Genomic DNA, 19,087 nt, shown 5'->3' on the forward strand with positions numbered 1-19,087 from the left:
CCGATAATTTTAATAAGAAGAACCATTTACACTGGCACTCAAGTATGAAATAAACCTTGAGGTATTTATTTAACAGATCTACGGTTTAAGATCTCATTAGGGGAAAAAACTTCGAAATACTTCGGGCATAGAAGACTTTTTGCTTGAACCCAAATCTCATTTGAGTTAATTTCTGCTCCTATATTAGTTTCCACTTCATTTATTACAAAGAAAAACCTTCTTTCAGAAGCACTTCAGAGCAAAAGCAAGGGAAAATATCTTCACTTTTTAAAGATCCATGCTATGGGCTCTTCTCAGTCCTGTGTGGTAATAGTGGCTCTCACAGCAAGGATATGCTCTGCTCTATCAGACAACTTCCGTGAGTTATCCCTTTCTTGATTTCTTGATTAAAGAAGGCATTTACGAGATAAGGAGTAGAGTCTTTCTTCTCTCAAAGTTAACTGGTCTCTACAGGAACTGTCTCTGACTTGATAAGCATGATACTATGACGGGCACGCAATCGGTATCCAAAATGAGTGGACTTGTGCCAACCCCTGCTTCCACAGGCCATTGTGACACACATACATCTTTAGCTCCGTGCAGAACAGCCCTGGAGCACTCGAGGCAGCACATGGTTGCTTCTCCCCACCTGGAAAAAGGGCAATGACCTCCTAGCTCTTCAGTCCTTTAAATCTTTTGAACTCTGAGGACAGACAATCTGTTTTCAAGACTGAGATTCTTCCCTTAAATCAGATAAATGTCTGAGTTAGACAGTAGCCACAATCTCCCCATCTAAGTAAGATGCTTTCTCAACCAGTAATCTCTGGGGTTCATCCGGGAGAAAAGTTGATAAACAATAAAAAACCCAAAACATGACCCAAGCAGACGCTTCCTCTTTTGGTAATTGAGATACTCTTCCTTTGGAATGCCCTGAGAAGAATTTTTCCTCTAAAAGTACCATTTTGACTCTCTTAGGATTTCTTAGTCTACCCAAGGAGATCATCTGTGCCATTTTGTTACTGTTCAAATGGTTAATTCCTATAAATCATTATAAATACTATTTTAAGCTAGGCAAATGAAAATCAGGCACGCCCCAAGGTTGACAGGATGCACACCTAAGATATAATACATATCCAATATGTAATAGAGCAAGACTTCCATGGAATCAAAATGAGCACTAGGACTCTCTGGAAGCAGCAGGAGGAAGCAGGCAGTGTAGACTTTCTGGGAATGGCAATGGTAACGTTACATATTTGGAAGAAGATGGCTCAAGTGTTATACCCTGGGCTAACGGTCAGTGAGGACAGGCCCCTGGAGCACAAGTTTCTCGCTTTCCTAATTTAATATCTTTTTTTTTTTTTTTTTTAAATGCTAGAACATCAGATAAGAGCCTACCTGACATTTTGGAGAATTTGCTGTGCTGGGACTGATATTCCGCATTGCCTAAGAGTAAAAAATAAGATGGATAAAAATTACTTTAAGCCACATGGTTTGGCTATGTAGGCTGACTTACAAATTTCATCCAGACATACCACCATAGCACAGAACTCCCAAGCCAGCCCAAGAAGCAGCAACTGAGGAAGACAGTAGCCAACGGAGTCACCACATAACAAACTGAAACCGAGGAATACTGAACAGCATAGCATTGAGGACAGGACAGCAGGCTTTAGGTGTCAGACTCAAACTCAACCTCAAACACGTGATGTTGGTCAGGGAGGTTCTTTGCTTCTGAATATTAGAAGCAGGAAAAATGTAACTCAACATTCTGGGATAAGAGCAACCAACAGAAGAAGAAATTCATAGAAATCCAAAACTTCAGACTTGCTGAATTTATACTGATTGCCAAAAAGCAAAACCAAAAAAATCCTAACAAACAGACTATTAGTATGAGAATAGAGCAGGTCTGTCACTTCAATGGGAGAAGAGACAACACAGTTGGTGACAGAGAAGAAACACAGAAGTTGCCTTTAAAGGAAGTTAAGCTGTTTTGTCTAGGACCCATCACCCACAGGAAGAGAGTAAGACTTAGGAAAATTCTCTGAAGGAAGAGTTTTATAAACAGCAGCATTGCCCACCAAAACAAAACATCACAGAACAAAACAAAAATTCCAGTCTGATTGATGGCATACAACAAAATGATGAATGGTAACATTAACAATTACATAATTTTTCTTAATAAGATTTTTTGGTTTTGACAGTTTTCAACTCATATCTGACACTGAGACTTGTCTGTACTAAGACCATTTAGTGATCAGTAACAAAGTGAAAAGCAAGCATCGAAAACAGGCTCGTAAGCTGATCTCTTCTAACAGAGGCATAATTATACTCTTGATGGTGCTACCTTGTTCTGATGATAAAGATTTAAATGGAATATATCTTTCCTTTTAGTAATTGGTTGGAAACTCAGAGGTACAATAAATTGTGTGAATACGATTCCTTTCTCCACCTTGTTGATGGCAGATAAAAAAAACATCTTTCGAGACTACTCCCTGACATGAAACATGGGAACATGTGCTCTCTCGTCTCTGGGCTCGCTCGGGGTGCTAAGCACTAGGCTTGCACTGACCAATGGCTGACAGCATAGTCTGTCTGGGACCTCCAGGGCTTATCTTTCATCCCCAGGGCTCAGACTTCAGTGACCATACCACGTCCATGCGTTTCCAGTGACACTCCTGTGTCCAGAAAAGTGGAGTGTCATGTTTTTATTTCTACACTTGGGAGGCTACAATTTAGTGGGAAAAACAGTGAATACATGTGTTTCATGTCTGTGGACAGAATGCCAATGAAAAATGAAAATGAGAAGCTGACCATTCCAGGCACCCTGAGGAGGACAGGACTCGGGGCACAAGCACCTTCTGCCTACTTTCAAAATTGCACTGTTTCTATGGTCAAAACAATTTTATGAAAACTAAAATATATACTGCTCTGATAAGATTGCATGCCTGGTCCCTCCCAAAATAAGAGACCGTAAAAACCTGATTCTGCCAGGGGGCTGTCTAATCTCCTGACAAAGGAGCTCAGCAGCATATCCTGAGATAAGACTCGTGGAAACCTCCGTCCTACCTGCCCTCTCAAAGGGACATTCAGAGCAGTACATTTTAAGGCACTAGGGGATCTAGTTCTAAACTTGGGGTCACTTGTACTATGTTTGAAATAAAATATCTTAGATTCAGCAATGCTGCCACCACTTGCCTATTTGAGAAATGTCTTAGTGATTTACTCCCAGTGGGAAGACCTCAGAGTCTGGTCGCCTACAGCTAAGTAGCCCCAGAAGGCAAAAATCCATCTGCATTGAGGGAGGGCCTGGGAATGAAGACAGGGCGGAGCTGGAGACAATGTGTCTGGGTTGCTGCTCCAGCAGGTGAAGGAGCAGCACCCCCTTGGAGATACCAAGGCTAGAAGAAAACACCAGGACCACACACAGGAAGCACACCCCGAAAAGTGGAAGGCTGGCCTCTAACCTGGGGCCTCACCTGGCGGAGCAGCTCCTGCTGCTTCAGGCGTAGCCGCTCCTTCTCCATCTGCAGCTGCTGGAGGCGCATCTGTTGCTGTTGGCTGGAGCCCCCGCCCCCTAGGACGCCTGGAGGGCTCTGCGGGGCTAGGGGTGGGGGCTGCTTCACCGGAGCGCTCTGGCTGATTCTCTGGTTCATGGCTGCAACAGAGCAAAACATCTAGCCTAAAAATCTGGTAGCAAAGGCAAAGGACAGCTTTTCAAAAGCAACTGGGAATACTCAACGTAGCCTTTATGGCAGGAAGGCTGGAAATAACCTGAAAACCCACCACTGGAACAATGGTTCCATGAACTTATCATCACGGCTGCTGCCTCCGTGGTCCTTATAAGATGCAAGACTGAAGAGACAAGATGGGGCGCGCATCAGCCACAATGTGAACGGTCGACGATGTGTACGGATAAAAGCCAAGGGTGGAACCGAAGGTATAAAAAAAGGAGGGGTATACGTATTCCATGCACATCCAGAGCACAGCAAGGGACGGGCAGCCCAGAAGCCACGAACGTGTGTTGGCTTTGGACCTGGGGCTCTGTGATGGAAGGGTGGAGTTGCACAGATATTTTTGGGTCACTTTGGATATCTGACTGATGTGAACACGTTATTTACTACAAAATATAAGTACAGGTTTAATTAAAAATACTTCTACCACAGCCAGTTTACTTAAAAACACATCTACCACAGCCAGTGACACGAAGCATTCTGAGCAGCAAAGTCCATTAAAAGTGCTCAGTCCTCAGGGCACCTGGCTGGCTCAGTTGGGGGAGCGTGCGGTGGGATCCAGGGTCATGTGGGGAGAGGACTTGAAAATAAAATCTTCAAAAATAAATAAAATGATCAATCCTTAATATATCCTAGAATACACACAGAACCTCTCATAGAGCAAGTAGATGACACGATGAGACGTGTGCTCCTGATGAAGCTTACGAGCCTCTGGATGGCAGGTCTCACGTGACACCACGGTCACCTCACGCGGCCCAGGCGGTCACGATCGTCGCTGTGGTGGAACCTGTAACACCACATGACTATCAGCAACGGAGGGATTCTCCAACTTGTGAGTTTGTCACTGATAGATACAACCCTGATCAAACTGTGGACCGCGGTAGCCGCCCTGAGCAGGTGCAAGCATTATCACATGAAAATGATTCATACATGTATTCAACTGTTTAAGGTGAAATTTGGGTCCCCACTTCTACTAAGGTTTTTAATACACAGCAAGGAAGAAAACCTCAGGCCATACATAACAACCTCACAAACGCTGAAGGAAAAATATGTCTCCTCCAACCTTTTCTGGAGAATAGCCAAGAAGGAACACTTGACGTAACTTAGATGAGGTCAACAAAATCCTGATGCCAGGACATGAGGAGAAAGGGAAATTAAACATCCTGCTCTCACTTTCTCTTGTCACCCTCACTACCAAACTCCTGTGGCTCACTAGAGTCCCAGGCTTTACACCTGTGTCCTCTACTGTGCCTGGCCGTAAAGGCCAAGGAGACAGGAGCGGCCGGCCCAGCCTTTCCTGAGCCCATGACCGTGTCAGGAACCTTTCCCTCCTGATCCCGCCACAGGGGCGGAGGTGGGGTGGGGTGGGTGGTGGTGTCCTGGTCATGTGTGTGTTCTTATTAGCACAGGGTCTGGCACAATGGTGGTGCTAAAAAAATTGGCTGAATATTGAGGCAGAAATTTACCTATGTGAGACATGACAATATACAAATCCTACCAGCAATGTCACCACCTAGGACTGATCAGCTCTGCCAGGACGCTGGGACGACATGGACACAGAAGCAACCATTACCGTGACTCCATTTAGCCCAGCCCATGGAGGCCCTTGACACGTGCAGAGGGTATTCACCTCCGAGGACCACCTCTCCATCCAGGCTTTGTTTCTTTTTCTAACTTCTTGACTTGAAGTTATTTAGTTTAAATCTTTTCTTGAAGCATTCAAAATCAGTAAATTTATCTTTAAGTTATGCTTTTCCTGAGTGTCCTACATTCTGAAAGTGTAATTCATAATTGTTCTATTTCAAGTACCTGTAGTTTCTGTGATGATTTCCACTTAACTCAATGAGCTACTGAGTACACTGGTTATACTTCTAAACGTGTTTTGTTTTGTTTTTGAGATTTTACTTCTTTATTCATGAGAGACAGATAGAGAGGTGGAGAAAGAGAGGTGGAGACACAGGTAGAGAGAAAAGCAGGCTCCCTGTGGGGAAGCCTGGTGTGCGATTAGATCCCAGGACCCCGGATCACACCCTGAGCCAAAGGCAGATGCTCAACTGCCGAGCCACCCAGTCGCCCTGCTTCTAAACACGTTTTAAAGTTTCAAAGTAATTTCCAATAAAGCTACAAAGTAGTAGGAAAAATATAAATGATTAAACTCTCACATGCTTGTCATGCAGCTTTCCAATCAATACACACAGCCTTTTAATTCCATTTCACCTCTATCCCCACCCACCATCTTGGATTGTCAAGCAAACGTGACAGCATTTCACCCATAAATATTCTCAGTATGTATCACTCAGGGTTTTTACTTAGATTCTCTCATCTCCTAAATATTTTCTCTCTTATGCTGAAAAGCATGGTTCTTTTTTTTTTTTTAATTTTTATTTATTCATAGAGACAGAGCGGGGGTGGGGGCAGAAACACAGGCAGAGGGAGAAGCAGGCTCCATGCAGAGAGCCTGACGTGGGACTCGATGCAGGGTTTCCAGGATCATGCCCTAAGCTGCAGGCGGCGCTAAACCGCTGCGCCACGAGGGCTGCCCTGAAAAGCATGGTTCTAATAACATGAATATGTATCATTCTTCTACACGTATGCAGTTATTTCAAATAACATGAGTGATGAGTTTATGCTCAACAAAATGACTATTATAAAGTTTCTGATTTGTCATTGTTGGTCCTAAAGATATTTCATTGGGGCCTACTGTCAAATCACTGTGGTTCAGTCACCTGAAATAATTCCTCTCCATATGACTCAGCCACTGGCTCATATAAAGGTTCATTTGTGACATTGTGCTTTCGAACCTTAGAGACTTGCTTTACTTCCCAGCCCCAAATGGTCACCAGTGTTCTGTGTATTTTAAAAAATCCAAGCAAACACATGCAGACTTTGTAGATCTATGGTAGCATCCACGCTAAGACTGCTTTACTCCACTTCCCCTTTTTCTTATTTCATAACACATCCTTGGAATCACCCCAGCACAGAATATAGAGGTTTTCTCCCATTTTCTTTTTAAAATAGCTAATTAGTATTCCATTCAACCAATTTCCTATCAGATTTTCACTATTTCAGAATAAACTCATCCATACACAATTCTGTCGTTTTGCTACCGTATCCTGGGGCAGAGTCCTAGTTGGGAAAGACTAAGTTAATGTTAAAACAAATTATACTGCCAGACCTCCTCCCTTCTTCCCTCTCACACCACCGCTGGCACTTTGTTGCATCCCTACCAGGAATATGTAAGGGAATCTCTCTCTCCTGAATTCTTGCCAAACTTTTGGATCTTTGCCAATCTGAAAGATGAGAAATGGTTTCTCTGTGTGATTTACTTTGCTATTTTTTTTCATCACCGTCCTATCATAAGGGTATGTGTATTTTTTATGTCAACCGTGTTATCTTTTCCAATGGGGTTATTAGCCTTTACATTCCTTATTTTAGACAATCTTACCTCTACAGACTAGAGGTAGACAACTGTGGTCACATATAAGCTACAAATAATTTCCCTGTTTACCATCTGTCTTTTTACTTTGCCCTGTTTTTTTACATGTAAGTTTATTTTTAAGCAAAATTACCAATCGTTTTGAAATGTGAGCTGTTTTCCTCACACCCAGAAGGCAAAGGAATTCATCAGTTTTTTAATTCAAACATACTACATGCTTCCTTTGTATATAGTTATTTGGCAACTCAATCTAATCCATTGGAATTTACCCTGAAATGTGGCATGAATGAATACAATTTTATTTTTTCATGCTTATTTGTCCCAACACTACTCATGTGAAGTATATCTTTCCCTGAGAAACATCTTTATCACAGAATAAATTGCTGTATTTTATTGTTCCTGGATTTTCTATTTTGTTCATTTACACAAGGTACCACAACTTCAATTACAACATTCATGCTATGTGTTGGTACCCAATAAGGTACACTTATTTTTTGAGGCTTTTTTATTGGGATCTAATTAAATGGCACTGTGGTTAGAAGAACAAGGTCTGTGTGTTGATTCCTGAAATGTGTGACTGGACACGTGGGCAAATCCTTGCTGTGGTGCTGGCCAGGGCCAAGAGCTGCTTCTCTCATATCTCCCTTGTTCCTAACACTCTGAGTTCCTGACATCCTGAGGAGCCGACATCCCTCAATCTGGCAGGACCCCAGCCCTGCCTGCCCTTGCTTCCTATATTATGTAGGTTTTATTTGCTGACCCACAGAGATTATTTCTTAAAATTTATGACCCCAGTTATGTCTTTTTGGTTATCTCCTTTCAGTATTTTGTCTGGCGGAGCAGAAAAGGGAGGATATCAGACAGAATGTGACTTGCTGCTCCAGACTGTTCCAAAGCTTCATTAGTCTCTTATACGGCCCAATGAAAATCATATTCATCGATGATCTGTCTTTACAAAGAATAAATATCTTAAACTTTCATAATCACGGTTTGTAGTTTAGTGTTCTGTAGGAGAGTGGATAGAAAAAAAGCCAACAATTTTAAGAGCTAAGATTTGCCAGGCACCAATCAACAACCTCATTTAACACAGTTGTTTACATCTACTTGCCACCAACATGAGATGCACAATTGACAGGCACCATCATGATATAAAAAAAACATGGCCTTTATGGTCAAACCAACCATGATTAGAACCAGACTCGATCCAGTAACTCATCCAACACTTTTTCAATGGTATGTGGGGTACTGATGTGCCCCTTTGGCAGATACAGCGAAGATTAATACATGTAAAGCATGTTTCAGGCTGGAGGACAGGACATGCCCCATACATATTACTTGGTTCCCCTCACCAGAGCAATTCCTACTAATCTTCAAAGATTTCCACCCCTACAGATAATCATTCTGCCCTTCGCTTTCTCCCATTTTGCCAAGCCACTTTCATTTCTAAGTATGCTACGACTCACAGACATATGTGTATTTGTCTTTCCAATTAAATCTAAATGGAAAAAAAGTGGGTAGTGGAGATTAAGTCTCAAGGGAGTTCTGCCAAGACATCTTCCTCCTTTGCTGAAATACATTCCCAGCATTCTAGTCTGACACTCAGTACACTTCCTCACTGAGATGTCTTAGACATTCTGCTACGTTTCAATAATACGAGTTAAATATGAATTGGGGGGGATGATCTGACACTTCATCACATGCAGTGAACACCTCATAAATTGCAACCTAGAACAAACAGCTATTGGGGAAAATGTTTTCAGTTCCAGCAACTATATAAATTAATTTTATAAAGAAACTGCTAGGAAATACCCCATTAGTAAGTTAAGCAGCACTGGAATATGAAACTTGATTAATTGCAAAATAGATTCTAGAACTATATACTGTTACATATTTCATCTTTTAAGAAACATCTGAAAAGCTTCCGAGCTTTCCACACTGGGTTATTAACTAGTATAACATTTAAAAGTTAATATAAATATATATTCTTTGTGAAAACTGGACAATAACACAACTGTGAAAATAAAGAGGAGAATATCCTCTGCTTCCCATTGTTTCCTAAAATTAAATACCATATGTAGTAATCACTCATGACAGGGACGCTAAAAGCATCATGAATTGGTTGGTACGATCTTTTTTGGATCTAAGCTTATTTAAATGATTCAAAACACAGGAAGGGAGAAACAGGATAGCAAGAGATGAAGGAAGAACTCTGCAGAGTTGAACAGAAGTCTGCACCAAATGTGCAACAGAAACCATCTAATCTGCTGAGTGCACTAAATACTGCTCCCTATGGATACAGCAGTGCTACAAACTTTCCTTACAAAGCGCTTATGTAAATGACCAATTCAAACTGCCTTGTTTATCTACTGAAGCTGGGATTGATTCCTCTCCAGAAGCATCCTGTTCTTTACCTTCTGAGCATCTCAAGCATTTCCACAGAGAGAAGAGCAGTGCACCCACAAGGGGTGCAGCAGAGACCTCACAAGCAGGCAAGAAACAAAACAGGCTTTGTTTCTGTGGAAAGGGCCAGAGAAGCTGTAAAAGAGGAGACCAGCAGAGGACCAAATTCTTCCCTATAATCAACTTCTGAAATCCCAATGTCTCCAGCTTTAATAACATTTCTAGAAGGTAAAGAGAAAAAAATCTTTAAAATATGATAGAATTTTTTTTAAAATTATTTTAAAATTCAGAGTCTGTGCTGCTTGGACTATGAAACAGTAACTGTCAAGTTTTACTTAACAAATCAGCCCTGTCAGTTTGATGGTAGCAACCTATTCAATCAGTGACTATTGCTAAGAGCCCACCTTGTCACATGCTTGTCATCCCCATGGGTGGGTCTCTTCCCAGACCTCATTCTCAATATCTGCATTTCCAAACTTCAGGAAGTTTTTAGATTTTCATAATTTATAACCTTAACCTTGGAATATTACAAAGTATGACAGATCTGGTCATCAACCACGAACTTGGGAGATAATAAATTCAATCCTGGTAACCTCAGGAGGCATACCTTTAAAATGAGAAATCAGTGTTTGCAACTCTTAAAACACTATCTTGCACCAAGTCCCCCACAACCCCTAGAAGGCATGTCTTTACTTTGATATTTTACCAAGTCTCAACACTACATGTGTACATGTTAGCATGGTTGTGTTGGTTTGTTCTTAACATTCAGAAACAAATTTTAGGTTTTGCACATACCTTCAGGGATAGTCAAGACCATAAAATAGTAAATATGTTTAAGAGAAATGAGTGCTTTTCTAAAAACACAAACTAATAGGCCATCTGTAGTCTTAAAACTAAAAGCAAAACCCAACATACTCATTGCTAGCTAAGTGTTACATGACCTAGGAACTACTTCTACATCTACAAAAAATTGCTACTTACTGGCATAATAATTTATGTATTTAAATATAAAATGGTTTTTTCAGTGAAAACTGTTAGATTCACACTGCAAATCTGCCTCTTGTAAAAGATGCAAAAGACCATGGTCCTAACCTAATGATGAAATCTTTTTCTTTCTTTCTTTAAGAGGATGTTATTTACAATTAGTCTGTACACCCAACGTGGGGCTTGAACACATGGACTGAGATCAAGAGTCACATACTCCACCTTCTAAGCCAGCCAGGTGTTCCCCGAATCTTTTTATTATCAATATGCGAAAGATGTTTCCCAATACTTAATTGAGCCATGTACCTAAGTAACAATGCTGTGCCAGGAATGATTTTTTAAAAGTTTTACTGTGGTGCCTGTCTGGCTCAAGCTGATGGAGCAAGCCATTCCTGATCTCATGGTTGTGGGTTCAGGCCCCACAGTGGATATAGAAATTACTTAAAAATAAAACCTTTAAAAAATATTAAGTTTTACTGAAATATTTTACCCTTTCAACAGTTTTCATAGATTCATAGAATTGTGTAGTCATCATCAATTTCAGAACATTTTAATCCCCCAAAGAAATCTTGTACTCTGCATTACACAGTCCCTCTCCCAGCTCCTGGTGGCTACCCATCTATTTTATTACTATGCATTCGCCTTTCCTGGACAGAACACATGCATGGCGCAAAACAACACGTGGCCTTTTGCAACTGGCTTGTGTCACTTAGCTCAACCAAATTCAAAATTCAACCATGTCCGGCAGCCCGGGTGGCTCAGCGGTTTAGCGCTGCCTTCAGCCCAGGGTGTGATCCTGGAGACCCAGGATCGAGTCCCACGTCAGTCTCCCTGCATGGAGCCTGCTTCTCCCTCTGCCTGTGTCTCTGCCTCTCTCTCTCTCTCTGTGTCTCTCATGACTGAATAAATAATTACATCTTTAAAAAAAAAATTCAACCATGTCTAGTGTGTACCAACATTTCCTTCCTTTTCATTGCCAAGTAATGCCCCACCATATGGGTACAGTGTACTGTTAGTCCATTCGTCAGCTGATGGACAATTATGTTCTTTCTACTTCTTGAGTATGGTGAATAATGGTGCTAGGAATACTCACGTACAGGTTTTTGTGTGGACACACGGTTTCAGCTTCCTTTACGTATACACTTATGAATGGAACTGCCAGGTCCTAAGCTATCTGTGCGTTTAATTTTTTGAGGATCTGCCAAACTGTTTTCCAAAGTGGCTGCATCATTTTTTGATCCAATCAGCAGTGAATGAGGGTTCCCATTCCATATTCTGGTCAACACTTATGGCATGTTGATTTTAGCCATCTGACTAGGAACCAAGTGGTACCAACACTGTGGGGTTTGCTCTGCATTAGTTGTAGCAGTTTGCCTCCTCTAAGCCCCTGCTCTAGATCTTGTCCAGGGCACAGCAATACCTCCCTCCTGCATTCTTGCAATTCTCTCCTTTCCCAAGCACAGACCCACAGACCCCCAAAATTGGGCTAAACTTTTTAAATCCTTAAACTGTTAAAAAAAATTGACAACAAACATCATTACTTAGAACCATTCAACTACTTCTTTCAAACATCTCTCAAAAATTCATCTATTGGCATGAAAATTCATTATGATGGTATTTTTCAAACAATGCAATTGTGGATGTAGCTTACAAAAACCCAACAGCACATTTTCTCCTTATCATGTCATTGAACAGTTTGGGGCAGGACACAAGGGTTGCTAAATGAGGTGAGAAGAAAGGGAGAGAGTGTTCTAATGAGCTTTCAGTTCTGTCCTCAGAGGACAACCATGTCTTCCTCCTCTAACACAAAAATAAAGTCTGAAGTCCAGCTTAGAGACAAAGCCCAGATAATGAGACTACTGGGTGGACAAAAAGGGAATTACATTTTAAAATATACCTGCCATCATGAATTCATTCAATTAATGAGTAAACAGTTCCATTAATAGCAACGATTTCTAATTACATGTAACACATGTAATTAGAATGTAATGTAATAGTAATGTAATAGTAATAGTAATTACATTACTATTAATGCTTTTTCTAGGGGAATTCATAGTTTAGGAGAGACTGATGTCTTATATATTGCTGATAAACACGAAGTTGGACCTTCTGGTCTAGAGCCTGACTGGGTTCTTGTCCCACTCCAATGCCCCCTTAGAACAGCCTTCCCTGACCACTCACTCCCCAGGCCACATTACTCCCTTCAAGGGCACTTTATTATCCATCTCTCACTGTCCTAAATGCATCTTGTCATGATTTATTTATGTAGTAGCCTGCAACCCCCTCCCCGATGGCTACTGTTATGCTTGGTACATAACTGGCACTCCACATATGTCGAAAGATTAAATACTGAAACGGCTTCTATCCCTGGTTAGGAGGATGCTATGAGTAATGCACAGGAGAATCTCCAAGTTGAAGCAAGTCCAGAATGAGCTATAAAATGACCTCAGCAACCAGGGTAGCAGAACAAAGGGAGGATAAAACCAAACAAAGAATGGGCACCACTCTCCTCCTAAATCATTCTGGTATTTCAGCAGAAATCCATTTGATTTTTCCCTTAGAAAGCCTACAATCTGTTTCTCATATCTGAACCTCTGGGGAGGCACAAACAGTGGCTTTCTTCACCAGCACATTTTATAGAATACTTGTTAATGCAGCATTGATAAAATATAACTTGAAACAGTTTTCTTTCAAAAGCTTATTAAGGTTTTGTTGTTTTTTGTTTTGGTGTTTGATGTTAGGGGTGTTAGTACCATAAACCAACCATTAATTTAAATTATCATTCAGTGACTTCAGTGATCTTAAAATTTTAAGTTGTAAATATGATAACTCATGTAAAAAAAATTCCTTCACTTTGTAATTACTTGGATCGTTGAGCCATCACCATATATAAACTACAAATGAACGAACAGGTCTGCTTTCCCCTTGGTAAGCAGTGCAAATTGCTCACCATGACTGACAAACTATTTTGGCACCATCTTCCTGAACAAACATTAAAAAACAAAAGACAGGGCAGCCCTGGTGGCGAAGTGGTTTAGTGCCGCCTGCAGCCTGGGGCATGGTCCTGGAGACCCGGGATCGAGTCCCACATCAGGCTCCCTGCATGGAGCCTGCTTCTCCCTCTGCCTGTGTCTCTGTCTCTCTCTCTCTGCCCCCCTCTCCGTGTGTGTCTCACATTAATAAATAAATAAAATCTAAAAAAAAAAAAAATTAAAAAAACAAAACAAAACAAAAAACAAAAGACAAAAAACACACAAGCACAAATAAAACTGCAAACCTCCAGTATTGACCTAATTTTGTTATTCTATAATCTTATGCATTAAAATATCCATTTCAACAAAAATAAGTAAAATATTAATTTCAAAGCAAATATAAGCAAATGTTCATTTGCTTAAGTAAAAAAAAATATATGTAGTGAGGACAATTAGTAACCATCTCTAAGAACATGTTTTAAATCAGACTTCACTAAACACACAGCCTAGAAGGATACTTCCAATTAGCTTCTATCAGGCCCTTGCTTTCTATTAGGACAACTTTATGGGAACTGTAAATTTTAGAAACAAAGCATACTAAAAATGCACCACCTTTAAGGTAATAAAGCCGAATCTTGTGAATATACGCATTTTTTAGTTCCTACATCCTTCCAAGAGACTGAGGACAAAGTCTACCAAGTCCAAGCAGCACCGCCCCCCCCCCCCCCCATAAGATTTGTTGGCTGGGCCATACTCACCATGTGATAAGGCTTATCTTTAGATTAAAGGTTGAAAGATTTCTCTGTCTCCTCTTCAAAAGTAATTCCCAGCTGTGAGCAGAGGACCAAAAGCTAAACCTGAATGATGCAACAAATAGTTCAGATCTCTCTCTCTGAAACCTCCATGTGCTTGAACCCAGAAGCCAGGGGCCAAAGCAGTCACTGATGAATCCGTAATCCAGCAGAATGCATTTCATCAATTAACGACTCAAAATCATTCTCAAAAAAGCATCCAGTATCATCTAATCACATTTAAGTCAAGAGAAGATAGTGGTATCAGAAAAAACTCAGGTCTCTTGATTCTCAATTTAGCAGGTAAAAGCCTCTATCATACTATGTTTGAATTTAGTACCTTATATAATAATTCCTATGAAGAGAACAGGATGCCAGGTAACTTCTGCAGATCTGAAAATAGGATTTTTGGAAGGCACATATAATGCCAGGTGAGAGCAATCCCACAACTATCTTTCTCAGTGGATAGTGTACATATAAAACACAATCTGGTGTATTAAATTCAAAGAAGCAGCAGTAAAATGAACAGCATCCAGAGAAAGGATGTGAAGTGATTAAGATCCCAGAACTCTTCGAGTGCGCAAGAAACCTGGAGAAACCACAGTCAGAAGAAAACACTTCTGGGATCAAAGGGAAGTAAATTTCAAGGTAATAAAGGGACACATACTTTGCAGCCATTAGAACTTTCTTTACACAGAAAGAATGTGAAGCTTGTAATCTTGGGAAAGGTCAGAACTGAGGTTGGGAGATGATGTCCTAACTCACTCCCTTTAGGTAATTTCCTTAAGGTGAGTCACAATAGAATACACGTAAATGTAGTAACCATTGTCATCTTCCCTCTGAAACTTCCATGTATCAGTGTTGATGAATTAGGGATGTTTCTAACAAATCAACTGCATGAAATCTAAATTCCCAAAAAAACTCTACATCTAAAAAGACAGAGTTCAGATTCTAGTTCTGCTGCTTAAGGCTATAACCTTGGACAGGCCACACAGTTTCCCTAGAAAACAAATAGGTATCAGACAAACTCCTATTTGGAGCCATATTCCTTACATCCCCCAGCACTTCTGTCCACCTCTGCTGATGCGGTGGAGGCCGACACTGACTGGGTGGCACTGTGACGTTCCATGGGCCAGGGCCAGGGATGGTAACATCTCCCAGTATCAGAACATCACGTCTTCTCACCCAGCTCCATTCTGAAAAATGCTGGTTAGGGGAATTATAAAAATCTTTCCAGGGCCAAATTTTGTGAGACTTATCTGTTAAAAATTTTGCATGTGCCATGGCTCTTCTTATCTAAAACACAATAACTATTGTTTTTTTTTTTTTTTAAGATTTTATTTATTTATTCATGAAAGAGAGAGACAGAGAGAGACAGAGACATAGGCAGAGGGATAAGCAGGCTCCTCATAGGGAGCCCAATGTGGGACTTGATCCCCGGACCTGGGATCACACCCTGAGCCAAAGGCAGATGCTCAACCACTGAGCTACCCAGGTGTCCCGAACTATTGTTTTCTATCCTAAATAGTTAGAAATATAGCTCATAACCAACTACTTACAAGTTAGCATCACCAGGAAAGATTTAAAGAGGGTAAGAAAAAAAAATGTATATTTTTTGAATGCATGATTATCAAGAGACTTGCCTCATTAAAATTGATTAGATGCCGACGCTCTATCTACCCAGGACTCCATTAGCAGAGATACGGGTTTAGTGTCCACAGCCTTCAGTGTATTTTTCCATCTCTACTAGTGCACACTTAGGTACTTAGTTGGTCATTAGGTACATTTTCATCAAAAGTAAAATACTGATTCACTTAGAACAGCTATCAAGAATATTTGGTGTTAAAAGGAAAAAAATTAACGAATATCTGAAATACTAATATTTGTAGAAGACCTCTAAGTATTGATTCAAAAGATTTAAGTTTGATTAAGAGAGATGTGAACAACTTTTGGCTTTAGGACTTAATAAATTACATATTTTTACTCTTTTAATTCTACTTACCATTATTATTTTAGGAAAATTTCTCTCTTTCTCTCTCTCTCTCTCTCACACACACACACTCTCTCTCTCTCTCCTTGGTTTAAAACCAAGAACCACAATCAACATCTAGGCTTTAGTTTCTCCATGTACAGAACATCTATGCAAACAACTGTTAGGAAGTGAAAGACACTGTGTTTTTGTTCATTACATCCTTTAAGACTCAAAAGACGTACTTTTTAGCCCAAATCTCTGGTTCCAATATTTCACGTACACCAAACCTGTTTCTACTGCAGCGGTGCCATCAGCACTGACTTCCAGAAACAGACTGCTAGCATTATTCAAGTATGTCTCCCCATGGACAGGAAGGACAGTAACAGTACATAAACGAAGAGTTCACTCATGAGTAGTGTTCTGGAGATCTTTCATTCTAAAGAACAGAAATTAATCTTTTGTGTATTTTCATTAAGGCTTTTACCAGAAATTGTTCTAGGACTATTACCTAAAACAGTATTTCTACAACACCACAAGGAAACATTTAAAACTTGAGATGCTTCCTCATGTTTACAACATAAAATCTTCAGGGAAAAAAAAAAGGTGTTTATACAAAGTAATTTAATGGCCTATGTAACAGTTGAGCACCAATTTTTGTTAATCTAGGATCAAAACATCCCTAATAGGATTCCTTAAAAACAAATAAAAACCCTCCTTTTCTCAAAGCCAATAAATACCAGGAAATCCTTACTGTTACTGGATGTCACTTTGTGATTTGTAATAAATGACTAATAAACTCCCTAAAGTAATATAAATGTCAAAAAAATATAGTTTTTTAAATGTTAAACAAGAAAATCAGATAAAAGAAAACTGATCCACAACAAATTACTCTTTAATTTCCTGAAGTTATATGGATAATTTACCAACTGTATGCAGGATGTAAATGACTGACGAATTATTCTAAATATAATCGATGTAAAACATCTGATACAGAAATGGGAGAGCTCAAGGAAGGGAGTGAAGACGTCAAGCTTACTACACAGAGCCGTATCTCCTATTTCAAAATGTCCAAAGACATAGGTCAACATGACCTAAGCTAAAAACAGGAAAATAGTTTAATACAGGTTTGGGGAATGGAGAAGAGCAAACCTTGCAACCCTGAAAACAACCTACCGTTTGTTTGTGTCTGCATGGCTCGGAGGGTCAGAAAGAGGACAGTTTATACTTTTTTTTTGGCAGAGGTAAAACACAACCCACTATAGAACTTCGGATTTCAAGGAAAGTTCCTTCAAATTCAGCAGCTAGCAGCCTGTCTCGATTTGCTGTCACTCAGATCAGAGAAGCCCACGCTGTTTCCTCTCCTGCCCCCACTCGTCACACTTGAGCTCTCAGAATGAAAAGGTCTGGAACAGATTAAAAGTCAGGCCACAGAATAAAAAGCTCTGGCATGTTATCAAGCCCGTCTGGAATACACAGACATGGTGGGCCCAAATAGGGAAACTAGAGCAGTAAGAGAATTTTATGAAACTTTTTTTTGGCAGATCTAATTGCATGTTTGCGTGTACACATGTGCTAAAGGGAGGGTGGGATGATTTCTTTCTTTCTTTTTTTTTTTTTAGTACTTTTTCTCATTTAAAACAAAGACCAAGTTGTGTGTGTCATTAATGCATATACTTAGGATCACAGCCAAGTTGTTTTACTTCACTATTTTAACTGAAAGTACTTACACAAAAAACAAACTTTGCTCCAATTCCTGAGTTCTGCAGTTAGCTAAGAGTTAATCATCATCTTTTATAACCTTGTGTTAGGGGGGGGAAAAAAAAACACAGACCATTTTTAAAAATTTTCAAAATGTGGAAAAGCTGACCCATTTCATTAAAGATGATTTTAAGGAAACATGGCAGTTGTCATTCCAGTCTGTACAAATGGCAGCACTGACTTAATTCTCTACCTTACCTGGTTTCCTATTTCAACTGCAAGGACTTACTCAGGTATTAAATAAAATCCGAAGTTGCAAATTATTAACATGCCACATTACTTTTCTAACACCCCAAACAAACTGTGAAGCTCCAAAGGTGAGTACTGAAGCCAAACTAGGCATCTGTTGGAAGGATGGTCTGTGCCCTGGCCTACCTCTGACTTCACGGGAATGGGGTTCAATCACTGGCTGTCCCTGCAGCTCAGGGCAGACCTGACAGGTCACACATGGATGGAGCAGAACTGCTCACAGTGTTTCTGACAGGGAAGTTATTTTACCCAAGCAGCTCTGGGCAGAAGTTTCCTGTCTCCCTTTCCCCCAGGACTGTGTTTGGAAAGATCCACAGAGTTAACTCCTCTTTCTCTTAAGGGCCCCACAGCTGCTGTCGGGCCAACCTCTGGAAAGCTTCAAAGGTCCCCGTCCCGTTAGTGTGACCTACTCATTGATGTACACATTGTTTTCATTTAGCTGCACCCAGTCCAAGATGAAAGCTTCAAAACCACAATGCTTTGCTCCTTTTTAAGACTCATTTTTCCATGGCTTTGGAAGACTATCTCAGAAACCCAACTGAAGAAATTGAGAAGAGTGAAGAAATGTGGCACTTAAGAGCTTGTATATGATCACTGAAATGTGTACATTTATGAGGAGAGTATTCCTTTGTGCAAACGATGATTTTAGTCATGCGATTGGCGGGGGGGGGGGGGGGGGGGGGAGGAATATGGCTTCGCTTTTTGTTTCCTAAATAAAAAAACTAAGGATCCTTTCTTAAAACTGATCTCCAGGGTGATGGCACCCTTCCCAACTGAGGACAGAGAACACAGGATGGGGCTCACTGCCCCCTGAAGTC

General features: G+C 40.5%; 1 protein-coding gene across 6 annotated transcripts in view; it reads right to left on the bottom strand.

The window, feature by feature from the left end:
• Window positions 1-19,087, bottom strand: part of YAP1 (Yes1 associated transcriptional regulator) — a 114,207-nt gene that overhangs the window by 17,491 nt on the left and 77,629 nt on the right. For 3 of the 6 annotated variants that reach the window (XM_041770300.1, XM_041770297.1, XM_041770296.1), the window contains 2 exons: window positions 3,453-3,631; window positions 1,375-1,422 (listed from right to left, as the gene is read on the bottom strand). In XM_041770300.1, coding sequence (XP_041626234.1) covers window positions 1,375-1,422; window positions 3,453-3,631 — 227 coding nt within the window. The remainder of the gene's footprint in view (window positions 1-1,374; window positions 1,423-3,452; window positions 3,632-19,087) is intronic. The other 3 variants (XM_041770301.1, XM_041770299.1, XM_041770298.1) reach the window with 1 other exon arrangement.

The sequence above is a fragment of the Vulpes lagopus genome, chromosome 10, assembly GCF_018345385.1.
Source record: "Vulpes lagopus strain Blue_001 chromosome 10, ASM1834538v1, whole genome shotgun sequence".
In the NCBI taxonomy this organism is placed as follows: domain Eukaryota; kingdom Metazoa; phylum Chordata; class Mammalia; order Carnivora; family Canidae; genus Vulpes; species Vulpes lagopus.